This window comes from Setaria viridis, chromosome 7 (genome assembly GCF_005286985.2).
Source record: "Setaria viridis chromosome 7, Setaria_viridis_v4.0, whole genome shotgun sequence".
Classification (NCBI taxonomy): domain Eukaryota; kingdom Viridiplantae; phylum Streptophyta; class Magnoliopsida; order Poales; family Poaceae; genus Setaria; species Setaria viridis.
This window is the reverse complement of record NC_048269.2, coordinates 12,703,867-12,718,168: the sequence shown is the minus strand read 5'-3', so window position 1 is coordinate 12,718,168 and position 14,302 is coordinate 12,703,867. Positions and strand designations below refer to the sequence as shown.

The 14,302-nt window shown below is 44.3% G+C and overlaps 2 protein-coding genes across 2 annotated transcripts; one reads left to right on the top strand and one right to left on the bottom strand.

Annotated features, from left to right (window-relative positions):
* Nucleotides 1–1,285: 1,285 nt before the first annotated feature.
* Nucleotides 1,286–4,933, bottom strand: LOC117865054 (probable ribonuclease P/MRP protein subunit POP5). The gene is made up of 4 exons (XM_034749131.2): nucleotides 4,714–4,933; nucleotides 2,365–2,568; nucleotides 2,122–2,259; nucleotides 1,286–1,562 (listed from the first exon to the last, which is right to left on the bottom strand). The coding sequence occupies exons 2-4, from the start codon at nucleotides 2,534–2,536 to the stop codon at nucleotides 1,414–1,416; spliced, it is 459 nt and encodes a 152-aa protein (XP_034605022.1). The 5' UTR covers nucleotides 2,537–2,568; nucleotides 4,714–4,933; the 3' UTR covers nucleotides 1,286–1,413.
* Nucleotides 4,934–10,881: 5,948 nt separating this feature from the next.
* LOC117865053 (protein DETOXIFICATION 16) lies at nucleotides 10,882–13,167 on the top strand. The gene is made up of 8 exons (XM_034749130.2): nucleotides 10,882–11,178; nucleotides 11,259–11,803; nucleotides 11,893–11,979; nucleotides 12,053–12,109; nucleotides 12,183–12,421; nucleotides 12,505–12,623; nucleotides 12,712–12,798; nucleotides 12,883–13,167. Exons 1-8 carry the CDS (start codon nucleotides 10,942–10,944, stop codon nucleotides 12,940–12,942), a joined length of 1,431 nt encoding a protein of 476 aa, XP_034605021.1. The 5' UTR covers nucleotides 10,882–10,941; the 3' UTR covers nucleotides 12,943–13,167.
* Nucleotides 13,168–14,302: the final 1,135 nt, after the last annotated feature.

Below are 14,302 nucleotides of genomic sequence, written 5' to 3'. Positions count from 1 at the left end.
CTTGAACCATCTATTGAATAATTATGTTATCAGCCTCTTGGGACTGATATTTGTATCACATTTAGTCTCTACTTATGTGGGGACACTTCAGATCAATGTTTGCTGCCCAAAGGCTTGGGGGCCTGGGGATTCCCAATCTGCAGCTCATGGGATTGGCCCTCCGGATGCGCTGGTTGTGGTTGTCGTGTACGGATGGTGATAAGACTTGGTCCAGCTTTACCTTTAAGGAGAAAATGGCAGCCAAGGTGTTCTTTGAGGCCTCAGTGACGGTCCAGGTGGGTGATGGTGCTACCGCCCTATTCTGGATGGATAGATGGATCAATGGTTGCTTCATCAAAATGTTGGCCCCAGATCTATGGACGGCAGTCCCAACAAGAGTAAGAAACATCCGTACCGTCAGGGATGCTTTTCAAGGTCGACGCTAGGTTCATGATGTTTGCCGTGCTAGAACGGTTCAGGTCATTGTCCAATACCTATGAATTTGGGACCTGCTAAGGAATTAAAACCTTAGTCAAGTCCCGGACAAGTTCATTTGGAAGTGTCCGTCGTCAAGTCTTTTCTATTCTGCTTCGGCTTATCGTGCTCTCTTTCTGGGCCAGTGCCCACCGATGGGAGCTCACCAGTTATGGAAAGTGCAGGTGCCAGGAAAATGTCATTTCTTTGGTTGGCTTGTGCTTTATGGTCGCTGTTGGATTTCTAACTGACTACGTCATTACGGTTTGCGTGACAGAGATGAATGTGCGTTGTGCGCCGAAGAGGTTGAAACAATAGACCACCTGCTTACGGGCTGTGTACACAGCCGTGAGACATGGTTTTGTGTCCTCAAATTCTTTGGTCTGCAGTGGCTCATGCCACAGGTCGAGGCTCCTTTAGCCGAATGGTGGACCCAAGCAAGCAAGAAGGTTGATAAAACTCAATGGATCGGCTGGTCGCTTGGTCGCTTTTGAAGTAGCAGAACGTCTGGACCCAAGCATGTAAGAAGGTTGATAAAACTCAATGGAAAGACTTCGATTCACTGGTTCGGCTGGTCGCTTTTGAAGGAGCGGAACAGACAGGTGCATGAGCAGACAGCGCTGCAGCCGGTGGCCCTAGTGCCGGTGATTCCTGAGGAAGCGAGGACTTAGGGTCACGTAGGCTTTCAAGGACTCCGCTCGTTGATGCACCTTAGAATAACTTCGGTGGTGGTGTTTCTTTTTCTGTTTGTGGTTTACATCCCTGAACGAGTTTTTCCGTTTTTGACGTGATCGTGTATCATGATTGTACATATTGAAACTTCTCTTCAAAATGAAAAACAGGCTATGCACTGTCTTAAAAAAAAAGTTCCTTCTGTTCAGACCATAAGTTATGCCTTCAATGCTAAACACCGGACCCGATTTGCCATTTCATTCTTTTATCTCATCTAGGGACAGCATATTAGCTCTCTAGTCCTCTAATTTTCTCAAAGCAGCTCTGTACGGACTGGATGATCTCTTGTGTGATACGGTCACCAGCAACCACCTTGTATTGTTCAAATTTCGCTTCGTCACACTCAAGTGCAGCTTTCTTGCAAGCCCTGATACTTCCTAGAAAAAGTGAATGCGATGATAGTTAATGAGCTTAACTGTGGCAGTTCGCCATAGAAAATAGCAATCCTTTTCTTAAGGAATACAAATTAGTACTACAATAACGCAAAAGTCTGTGGGCTGACCATTCAAATTGACATGTAGAAATACTTAAAGCAGGAGAAGAACTGACATAACTATATTCCGGGTTCTGGATGAGGAAATTCAGTTTCAACTAGGCCTATGAAATAGGTGTATGTGAACAACAGAATGAATTCGTCAATTCTATAGATTCCATGTACCTTCATTATAAACGAAATGAATATATTGCAGGAATGTTGCACTGAAATACTAGAGCTAAAATACACCAATGAAACAGCAACACAGCTTGACAGTGATGCAAGATGGGCATATCACAGCCTATCTAAATGACAATACTATCTACCAATTACTATGGTAGCAAGAAAAGAAAATCAACTACCGAAATGAACTACTAAAATCCATTACTACTATCAATTATTTAAAGGTTCAGGCTGCACTAAAATCAAGTGTCAGACCATCCACAGAGTAAGTCACTCACCACTCATGTCGAGCAGGTTGAATGATACAGGTATCTTCCCAATGCACCTCACCATTGTAATTGCAGCCCAAACTTTCTGGTGGTCATCACGTGACACACGGATAATGCAAAGCTTCGTTACAGGATTAACATACTTCACTGAAAATTAGCAGAGGTCATAATATTAAGAAGCTAGTACTAAACTCAATACAGCTAAAACTGCTATAAAATTAAAAAACGTTCAGGAGTAATCACTAGTAGTACCTTGTAATGATCCAAGAGATGCAGCTAAGCCACACTCCCCAAAGTTCAGTTGAATGCTGTCTCTTATAACTTTGGTTATATTAAACTGGGTGAGGATGACAGGGTCTTGTTCTCCCCTACCTGCATCTATATAGACCTCCATCACCATGTACCTATTCTTGAAGTGAACCATGGTAACTACACACTTCTTTTCCTGCAGAGCTCCTGCACCCAGAAAAACGGACCTAGTCATCATAAATTTAAGAGAACCAAAGCAGATTTTGTTGTCTAAGTCACATTGCCTAAGATAAGACACAATGGGGTAATGGTAGTAATGTAAAAGATGAATCATCTAGGAGGTATGCTGGACAGAATGACACTACATGTCAAGAGAAGGGCCAAAGTGGGAAGAGGTGACAAGTGAAGCTGTTAAGTCAAGAAGCAATGATTGGTAGTTGTCATCACACTCAATTCCAAATTAATGTGGAATAATAGAATTCACAATCTACATAGCTAGTGCACATCCGTTCAAAGTGGAAATAATTCTGCTAAAAGAAGCTATGGCAAAGGAAGCAATGCCTAAATGAGCTGGATGACTGCATCGTGCGAAGCAAAGCTAGTTTCCCCTAATTAGTGCTTGGCTAGATTCCTTTCAGTAGCTTTTCTATTCCTTTTTGCGTTTCCTCTTATTTTTGCATTTGTACTTTTTTCCTGCTTTTTTAATGTAATATAATAAGTAGGGGTGCGCCCCTCCTGTTCTTTGTTTCAGAAAAAAGGAGTTGGAAGTCGGTCATAATACATTCTTGTACGGTTCTCCTTCCAGAATAAGGATGGACTAGTGGATCAGTGTCATGCCTTCAGAGAATTCAACAGTTATGAGTTTTCACTGTTGCACAAACATAGCAAATTAGAAGAGGTCTTAGGGTCCCTTTGGTTTGGCTTTCTAGGTGCTTTGGCTTCTCAAAAAAGCTAAAAGCCAACCAAAGGGACCAGTTTCCTCCCAAGTGCTTTCAAGAAAGCAGCTTTGGTGTAGTTCAATTTTCACAGCAGTGGTGCTGTGGCTGGCTGTCGATCGGTGAGTTCGCGAAATTTACCCACCTGCCACTGATTATGTCGGTTCGCTTCTTTTTTCCCTTCTCTCCCAGCCGCGACACCCTCCCACCCCCGAGTGATGGAAGGGCAACGATGATGCTAGGGTCCCCGGCGGCTCCTCGGCGGGCCCTCCCCGCCTGGCCGGCCGCCCCTCCTCGCGGCTCCGGCAGCCCCACCCCGCCTAGCCGGCCGCACCTCCATGGCTCCATTGCCGGCGCCAGGAGCTCCCCTCCAACGGCGACCTTCTCCGTCCCCGCGGCTGCCCGGCAGCCCCTCCCCGCTTGGCCGGCCGCCCCTCCCCGCGACTCCGGCGGCCCCTCCCCACCTGGCCAGCGGCCCCTCCCCGCCTGTTCGGCCGCACCTCATTGCCAGTGCCAAGAGCTCCCGCCGATTTGCAGCCTCTTCTCTTCCTCTCCCGGCCAGCGGCGGCAGCGCCTCTCCTCTCCGGGCTAGCGGCAGCGAGCGTGGGTAGTAGGAGGAGGAGGAGGACGAAGGGAAGGAGCAGTGGAGCTGGGGAGGGGGAGGAGCAGTGGAGGAACTTGTCAGTGAGAGGGAGAGGTTGAGTGGGGTGGACTATAAATGACATGTGGGGTCCGCTCACTACTTATTCCAAAAGCCACGACTGTTCCACCAAACGACTTTTCCATAGCCCACAGCTCACAGCTACTTTTCCAAAAGCCACATCTCAACCAAACACACCCTTAAGATGTTTGTTGGCAGATGCTGCTTGATTTAAGAGCTATAAATATCAAATGGATCAATTCAGTAAGCCTTCTAGAACAATTTGACACATTGGTAAACAACAAAGATGAAACATCAAGCCATTGAGCCTTATCAACAGCAGTTGACTTAAATGTGAGGCAGCAATCAAATCCGCAACCCCAAAATACTGCGGAAGATGTGAAATTTTACATACCACCCGAGTGGGTTCAATAGGCATATTGAACTGAACCATCCTGGAACTAATTCAGAAGCTCCACAGACGGCAATGGTTTATACTGTTCAATGTCACATACTCCAGTTTCTTCTGCTAGAAGTTACGATTGGACCTAGCAGCTACTGTTCAATATTGAGTCCATCTTCAGTATTCCCTGCCTGAACACTGAAATTTCTTCAACTAACAACAGCAGAACCGAAAGGCATCCCCAGCTCCGATCCATAATAACCTCACTAATTCAACCATGCCGACTCACTCAAGTGTATCAAACTCGCTTATTCCAAACATTAACGACTGAGATCATGGGAGCAGTGATCGGCTGATGGAGTATAGGGACTCACCAGCGGATGGCTGAGGCGCGCAGACGAGGAGGCCGGAGCTTGCGCGAGGATGAAGGTGAGGGTCGCGTGGAGGAGATGCGAGGCTGCCGGGGCGCGCAGAGCGTGGAGAAGAGGAGACGAGGATCCGGGATCCCCTATCCCAGCGACCGGAGCGGAGGCGGAGCGTCTGGCTTGCGGCGGCGGCCTTTGAGTGTGACACCCCCGTGCACGGGCGGAGTCGGAGAAGCCGAGAGGGGGAGGGAGGTGACTACCAAGGCCCAAGATGCCCGCTGCGGCCCGCAACCGCAAGCAAGGGCACTGAAGTAGCCCAAGTTTGCTTTTGAAAAAAATTATGATTCGGAACTCAGAAGGCCCAGGTTTGGCCACGCATGTCATCTTTCTGATATTTTTTCTCTTTTAGAAAATATGATCTTTCACACAATATCCGCAAAAGGACAAGAAAACGCAAAAATCTGCGGCATGTTTAATTCAATTCGGTGTAATGTAGACCTGTTCGGTGTTCTTGGACAAGTTGTGGCAATATCTAAGGAGATCTTTCCCTTTGTAGCATGCCTTTGCTAGGGATGAGCAACTTGCGCTGGCCGGTTCTCGTCTGTCTTGACAAATTGTAAACTTGCAACTTCAGTTGTTTGGTGTAGTTAGCTATCTGTATATTAAGTTTGGTTGTTACTTGTTACTGATATTGTTAGCAAGGCCCCAAATTAATTTCCTCAATATTACAATGACACAGATCTTATGTGTGTTCTTAGAAATATAAGCTTAATAATAGATGATGGTGAAATAGTCTTACACATGATCTCATTCCGCACTCCAAATCGCTCAAAATTGAGTGATTTTAATTGTGTCAGTTTTTGCAAAAATTTAAAATTTTTTGTTTGAATGTGTGGATCATTTAAACTCATTGTCAAACTTAAGATCAACCCTCTTTCTTAACTCTAAATTCAAAAGTTAGTAACTAAATTTGTGCATTTAAATTTAAAACATACTTGCACGAGTGATTTGGATTTTATTTAGTTTAATTTAGATCTCAAAGGTGAGTTTGTATTTTCGAATTTAATCCAAAATACAAACTAAAGCTAACACGCCAATAGCATAAAAAAATCTAAGGTGCCCAACTCTAACTTTGCACGCCACCGCTCCTCTACGCCACCCCGCTCTCTCGCTACCCGTTCCTTTTTTCATGATGCTGTGACGCAAAACAGATCGGCGAGGGCACCCCGTTCCGCAACGGGATGTCGACACCCGCTCCTGCCTACTCCCTCGCCAGGCCGCGAGCTCCCCACGCCACCACACGGCTGCGTGGATGCCAGCCGCGTGTCCCAGGCACGCCCGTCGAAGATCACCAGCTGTCCGCGCCCTGGAGCTCGCCATCGAACCCTAGCCTTCGGGCTATAAAATACCTAGCGCCGCACCCTACAACCCTCGCAAGGTCCAAAGGCTAAGGCCATGTTTAGTTCCCTCAAAACTTTCAACTTTGACACTATGCAAAAAGAAGATTTCCCATCACATCAAACTTGCGGTATATGCATAGAGTACTAAATGTAGATGAAATAAAAAACTAATTGCACAGTTTTGTTGTACTTTGCGAGAATTAGTCAATATTTGGATAATAATTCACAAATACAAACGAAATGCTACAGTGTGCTACAGTGCTATAACAGTAATTTTGTACCTCCAAACTTTAGGCAACTAAACAAGGGCTAAGCCCTTTAGCCACTGCCGCATCATCACGCTGTCACCGTGTCACGCCACCATCGTCGTTTGTGCTGCCGCTGCTACACACGCATGTTCGCACCGTTGCCGCCTTGTGAGCTTTTCCTTGAATACCTAGCGCACAGGCCTGCAAAGCCTCACAAGCCGCATACCACACCGTGCTAAGCCACGCGTGATTCGGCTAACCACACCGGATCCCGGCTAACCCAAGGGTGCCCTGCGTGGCATGTCTGAGACAGCATGCCACGTCAGCTTGTGGGCCTACTTCTAGCCAGTGGGACCTACCTCTTTGACCAACCTTTGACAGGTCATACTGACATCACCTCAACACATGGCGCCACTAGAGGCTGCCACGTGACTAACCTGAAGCCTAACACATATCCCAATAGTTTTCTAAATTATTAAAATAAATTAATCTGCTTTATTTCCTTGTTAAGTCATAACTAATTTATATTAGCTCAAAAAATTATGAAATATGTTTCATTAATTTTCTATAAATGAACTGGTGCTGTTTGTAGCTAGTTTGATGCTATTTGGCTCTTCTAATTGGAGTTATTGGTATTTTTGCTTTAGATGTAATACTCATTATTTATTGAAGTTATTGGTGTTTTTGCTTTAGATGTAATGCTCGTTGTTTATTTTCACATCCCATCTCATGTATGTTGTAGACCTGTTTGAAATCCCGAGCTACGACGACTAAGAAGATCCTTCAACCTCAACTTCACCACTGAGGACTTCGACGACAATGAATAAGGTGTCATGACACTCCCAATCATATAGATCTTATGCATGCTTAGTTGCTAGCGCTTTATTTATGATGCTTGGATAATGATTAACTGTATAGCCTATATTTCTAGCCATACCTTGATAATTGTTTATCATGTTTTCCTTGTGTACCTACCTGTGGCTAGCTATAGACCCCTAGCTAGTCTACCTTACTTATATCCATATACATGCTTTTGAGTTATAGATGAACATATGCCATTGATTTGGGGATATGATTCCCTGTACACTCTCGCGTGTGTTTAGAGTGAATGTGATCCCTTGGCGTGTTTTGGTGGGGTGAGCCGCACCTGGTACTAAGGAGTGCCTTGCTAGGGGAGAGCATTCTAGACTCTCTCCACCCCCTGTGCTTGTGGCAGGTACCTTATTTGACACTGAGGTGCAAGTGGCGTACTTGTACGTTGCAAGTGTTTCGGCACATACTTTGTGGAGTTGAGTGCTCGCTCTCGGCCCCAAAGGACCGAGTCAGTTTACCAACAGTCATAGTATCTATTTACATACATACTGTTTGCCTTGTTATGGGCGGGGTTCGGTCTGAAACTAGTGGTGGATAGTGCTCAGCCTGTAGGCAGATTGAAGGATCAGTGTAAGGAGTTCGAGGTGTTGACCTGCTCCGACCAGACTGCACCCCACCGTGGGTAGGTTTCACAGCTTCGAGGTCTTCAACTGGTGACGACGTGCCCTTAGTTGAGGATGGTTCCAGACTCGAGAAAATAGGAGAGTGCTAACCACCTACTAGGGTTCGAGCTGTTAGGTGGGATTTGGACGGCTGATCCCCGTTCAGGCTCCATCCGTGTGGGTACAAATATACAACCTCTGCAGAGTGTATAAACCTATAGCTATAGTCCATGTCCACTGGTTATGGACAATGTTGTTGACTACCGCTACTTCTGACTAGGCTTATACTATTCTTCTATGTCCCCCTTTTTGAGATAGGCTGGCGTTTGCCGTTGAGATGTAAGGGGAGGGAGCTCTCACATCGCCTAGAGTGTTTGGGTGTTGGATTCTTGGGTAAAGGATCAAGTGATTTGTGATGACTTCCTTGTGGTGAGGTGTTGATCACCTCGGAGATGGTATTGCTTTGATGCAACCTTAATTGCTGCTACTGCATAAACCTCTATAGCCATGTATAGGTTTATCCATGCATATAGTAATATTTTTCTGTTTCCTTAGCTTGCTGCTATTGGGAGTTAACATGGCCTACCCGCTTCTCGGGTAGATAGTGGCTTTTTAGGGTCGGAGCCCGACTGCGACTTCGACAACGACGGATGGGAAGACTAGGGATGGTCTCTCGCTCAAGTCGCCTCCGAAGATGTTGTTCGCCATAGCTCATGTTTCCGCTGCGTAGATGTTTTACCTTTCATGTTAGTCCTGATGGACTTATACTAGCATGTGCCGAAATACTTGATATTTATATTTTTATTACTCTGTTGCTACTCTATATTCTGTGTTGTTATGGATTTGTACTATCTAAGACAGGTATTTGCACATGATAGTCTTCTTAGGACTATCACGGAAATACGTAGGCTTGAATTGTCAGAAATGGAAATTCGGGTTGTTTCACCCGCCACAATCACGCCATCATGGGCCGTCTCTTCGAGCTCGTGATCTTCAAACCAAGAGGTGTACTGGGATAGCCCAATACTAGAGGGGAAAGCTCACCGTAAGCGAACGCAAACCTGGAAGCCTCTTTCCCAATACCTCTCATTCCTAGCTATCATATCGCTAAAAGAATATGAATTTAAGTTATTTATTTTAACCTAAGTTATATTTGTTGGAGTATTGTTTTACTGATTGCTTAGTTTGTGCAGTGAGTTCCAAAAAGTTAGTGCACACTTTACAGTGTTTCCAAGACTTAGCTTGCACAAAATGTTGGGAGACAGGAGGTGTTTCATCTAGATGAAAATAGGTGTACATTGTTTGCAAGACCAGAAATCTGTTCATACATATTGAAGAGAAACACCTAATTAATTTCATAATCCTCAAATCGCATGCATCTTGCATTAAATGCCATGGTTAGACCATGAAAAATAAAATGACACATACGTTGGAGGGAGCTGTTTCGTTCATCTACTTAAAGTACTCTATATGATGTGCCACTCTCAGAAACAATAACACAAAACTTTTGATTAGGATTGTCCTTAGAAACTTTTTGAATAGATGCTGACTTGACTCTTGATCGAGTAAACATATATCATTTAAAATATACCATTTTTAATTAAGTTGAGTTTGGCAATGAAATATTATGGAGAGGTATATCATGTCCATCTGCATCTCTAGTTAAATGTATAACTTTTTGGCAAACTTTTTAGAACTAGTGAAAATGAAACTTATACTATTGAGACATCCTCATAGCTGAAGTATAAGTGAAGATGCCATAACGTTGTAGTTTCCATTTTCAGTATATACACCAGAAATTTTGCAAACATTATATAAATTTTACTAGAGATGGAATGGACATGACGATGTATCCATTAATCCATACACAATATTTTATCTCCAAACTCAACTTAATTAAGAAGATTAAAAAATACAAAATTTGCAAAGGTTCAGATTTGGTGCCCGTATGTGCAATTGTAGAGAATGAATGCACGTGTATACGAGCGTGTTCTCCTTGATTTTGTTTCCTAAAAATATATTTGCTTGGTCAATTTGTTGATGGCACTTGATCTTGGGGGTGTCTTTTTGGTTGGCATGCTGTCTGAGAGTGCTCAAACGGTCAAAGCACCTTTCCAGAAAAGAAATACCTTCTAGTGGCGTCAGATTTGGACGTCGTGGTGTGCAGTGACACAGGGACTAAAGCCTCTGTATATAACAGCCACTAGTAAACAAGAGGAAGTCTAACTGCAGCTCATCTTGTTATTTTGGATCATATATATGTTACTGGAATGTCTACACTAGTGTTTACGTGAGCATGCACTTGTGCCTTTCCAACCTTAGACTAGTAGTAGCGAAAGTGACATTGTTGTGTTTTTGTCCTAATCAAGCATGGATTGGTTAGATTGGCTAGATATGATACACTTGCCTACCAAGCTACCTCCTTTTTACCTCCTATGAATTTCCTCGGCATACTTGACTTGAGTAATCAGTTTGCAGACCTGGACTGATATTAGCATCCCTTAATTTCAATCCTCATGTTTTCATAACAGTTTTCAGCCTTTGCTGACTGAGAATTTTTTCTGTTCTGTTTAGTTTGTGCATATTAAACTTGACCAAATTCTATGCCATGATGTTTAACCGCTGCCTTTTTAAGATTACCAAAATGGATTGACATAATGTTCCATGTTTTGTGGAATGTGATCCACTCCTTCAGTTCTATCATATTAGGAGTCCCTCTGTATCTGTAGAAGAGGTCCTGGATTCGAAGAAAACAAAGATAATGGCGCAGGCTCCTGGGGATGCCCTTTCTGTATTGCATACGAAGCGGGTCATAGAACATTACGGGTCAAACTTGGAAAGATATAACAAAAACGTATATGAGGTTTGGACATGTGCCAAGCTAACCATGTATTCTTTAGAGGCAACATTAATCTTTGCTGTCCCAATCAGTCTGACAGATGAGATCAAGCATTTGTTCTGTTCTGCTTGTTTGCAACTGTCAAACTTGGCTGCCAAGAAACTGCCTTTGGTTCCTTCTGATTTCCTCAGGGTTTTTATAAGGTTGATCAGATTGACTGAAACATTATTGTTCCATCTACCATTTCCAGACTCAGGGTAAAAAGTTTCGTGTATATGATGCCAAGCATGGATGAGCCCCTTCTTGGCAACGGTGTTGAGAAGACCGGAGGCGCGGTACTGACTGAGCTGAGAAAGCAGCTGTACCTTGCTGGGCCTCTGATCGCGGCATGGCTCCTGCAGAACCTCGTCTCCATGATCTCTGTCATGTTCGTCGGTCACCTCGGCGAGCTTGCCCTTTCCAGTGCCTCCATCGCCACCTCCTTCGCAAGCGTTACTGGGTTCAGCTTCTTGGTATATCACACCAACACAGTTTCTTTTGCATACTTTACCACCTGACATGATAGCAAACTGATTTTTTTTTTCTATTTCAGGCTGGCATGGCTAGCAGCTTGGACACACTGTGTGGGCAAGCATTCGGAGCAAAGCAATACTCTCTTCTTGGCATCTACAAGCAGAGAGCCATCCTTGTGCTCACTCTGGTGAGTGTTGTCGTCGCGGTAATCTGGTCGTACACCGGCCAGATCCTTCTACTCTTTGGTCAGGACCCAGAGATTGCATCCGGGGCAGGGAGCTACATCCGGTGGATGATTCCGGCTCTGTTCGCGTATGGGCCGCTGCAGTGCCATGTCCGGTTCCTCCAGACACAAAACATAGTACTCCCGGTGATGGTGAGCTCTGGCGTCACGGCACTGAACCATCTGCTGGTGTGCTGGCTGCTAGTGTACAAGATTGGCCTGGGCTACAAGGGTGCTGCCTTGGCCAATGCCATCTCCTACCTGACCAACGTCTCCATCCTGGCGATCTATGTGAGGCTCTCACCTGCTTGTAAGAATACCTGGAGAGGGTTCGCAAAGGAGGCGTTTCGCGGTATCCCCAACTTCTTGAAGCTTGGTGTTCCTTCTGCACTGATGGTTTGGTAAGTTTGAATCTGAATCATTCTAATTAATTGCAGATGTAATTTGTCATGCACCATCTGGAATTGAACTCGATCCCACGTGCTCACAGCTTGGAGTGGTGGTCTTTTGAGCTCCTGGTTCTTCTTTCTGGACTTCTCCCAAATCCTAAGCTCGAAACATCAGTACTGTCCATTTGGTGAGTTAAGTTTCCATGGCGTACCCCAAATTCTTTCTGCCCTCTCTGAATGTAAATCTCCGGTTTGTTGCAGCTTAAACTTAGGGTCTTTAGCATTCATGATCCCGTTTGGGCTTAGCGCTGCCATAAGGTAAGATTCGATAAACCAAGCTCGTAAAGTTCACCATACCATACTGATAAATTTCGGAATTATCCCATGCTAGCACCCGTGTCTCAAATGAGCTCGGTGCTGGACGACCACAAGATGCCCGGCTGGCTACCCGTGTGGTCATGGTTGTGGCTCTGTTTGTGGGGGTATTGATTGGACTTGCTATGGTGCTAGCGCGCAATTTATGGGGTTATGCGTACAGCAATGAGGAGCAAGTGGTGGCATACATCGCCAGAATGATGCCAATTCTTGCTGTGGCATTCGTGTTCGATGACCTGCAGTGTGTCCTTTCAGGTAAATGTAGATGGTTCGGCAAATACAGTACGAGCTGTATGCGTTGCTTTTGGAACATTATCACCTACATAATATGTTCCTAGGTGTTGTTAGGGGCTGCGGGTGGCAAAAGATTGGTGCTTGTGTTAATCTTGGTGCGTACTACCTCATCGGGATTCCAGCTGCCTTCTGTTTCGCCTTCATTTATCATTTAGGTGGAAAGGTAATCTACTACCCAAACCCTTAACATAAGTTTTTTATTACTGAAACGAGTTGAAGAAACCTTTTGAATTACGGATCTGAAAATGTAGGGACTTTGGTTCGGAATCATCTGCGCACTTATCGTGCAGATGCTATTGCTTCTCTCCATTACATTGTGCAGCAACTGGGAGAAAGAAGTGAGCAAATCAATCAAAACATTCTGTGTGCTCCCATACTATACCATTAGCTCCTCAGTGCCTCTCCATTTGTTGATTATGTAGGCTTTGAAGGCCAAGGACAGAATTTTCAGTTCATCCCTACCAGTAGACATGACGACATGATACACACAGACAAGATACATGACTTTGTTGGAAGCAATGGTCAATTAACCTTATAGACATCCATGAAGAATTTGTGGCTCAAAACAGTATTTTGTCGCCACATATGCAGCTTGTACTTTCTTCTGGCAAACGTTAGTAGGCAATCGATTTTGTGATGTCCTGTTGGGAAGGTTAATGAAATATCCTCCTTTTTTTGGAGTGAACGATGGCACAAATTTGCTACAACTACGCGTGAAACTCTCAAATTAAGATGCAGACTGCAGGGATATATCAAACTTAACCACACTATGCAAGGCGTCTGGTGGTGCATGTGCCTTTGTCACATCCGGTTCTAAAACAAAACTATATGTATATCAGGATCTAGTTTCATACATATAGTGATATTATTAGTAAATAACAACAATAATATCACGTCAAGGAATATAAATAATGACTTACGAGTCTATCAGAGATATATAGCTTAATCCTGGAAACGGAGGCTCCAAACTTCACAGGCAATCGATTGGGGGCTGTGTATGCCTAGAACTCAGCATCATCGTTAGAAAACTTCACACACCTTCCTCTTCTAAGCAGCAGTAAGCAAGGGTGAGTACTTGGTACTCAGCAAGGCCACAAGAAATAACCAGAATAATGATTTAAGTCCATCTTCAAGTTTATTAATCATGTGAGGGTCCAGGCCGCTCTTGACCGTAAGCATAGCTGATATATCAGTTTTACACTCTGCAGAGGATGTACATCTTTACCCACAAGTCACGTAAAAGTTCAGAAGAACTTTGGACCCAACCATGATGTGCTGATCAGGCACTCATCACACTATTGAGGTGTGACTGCATAGGGACGCTACGAGGCCTTTACAAAGATTCCCTAGTAAGTGGTAACCCACTAAGGTTTCCGGATCAGTAGCACAACACAAACCTCTCTAGTGGGCATATTGTCTTAGCAAAGCTCACTTCCTAAGAGGACTGGGTTACCCTATCTGCTGCCGCCCCTCTTGCCCTTTCGGTATGATTACCTCAGAATAAAATCTCTAATTAATTAGCCAAAACTAGAGCCATTTAGTTCTTGTGGTTGTACTGTTTTCCTGGGTGGTCGCTCCATGTTCCAATTAACATTATCATGATATTATAAACAAAGCATAGGTAGAAGGATGGTTAGGGACACTTGCCTTTCTCCGATAAAAAGTTACTCATATTGCTCTTCAGCTGTAGTTCTCTTGAAACTCTTAATCTTCAAATCTTTCGAACAACAACCCTTCTACTCGAAGCAATCATCGGCACAAACATACAAGAGAACAAATAAGTACAACAAAGGACAATACACCAAAATAAAAGAAAAGCTTTAAAAAAGCGTACTAAAGGAT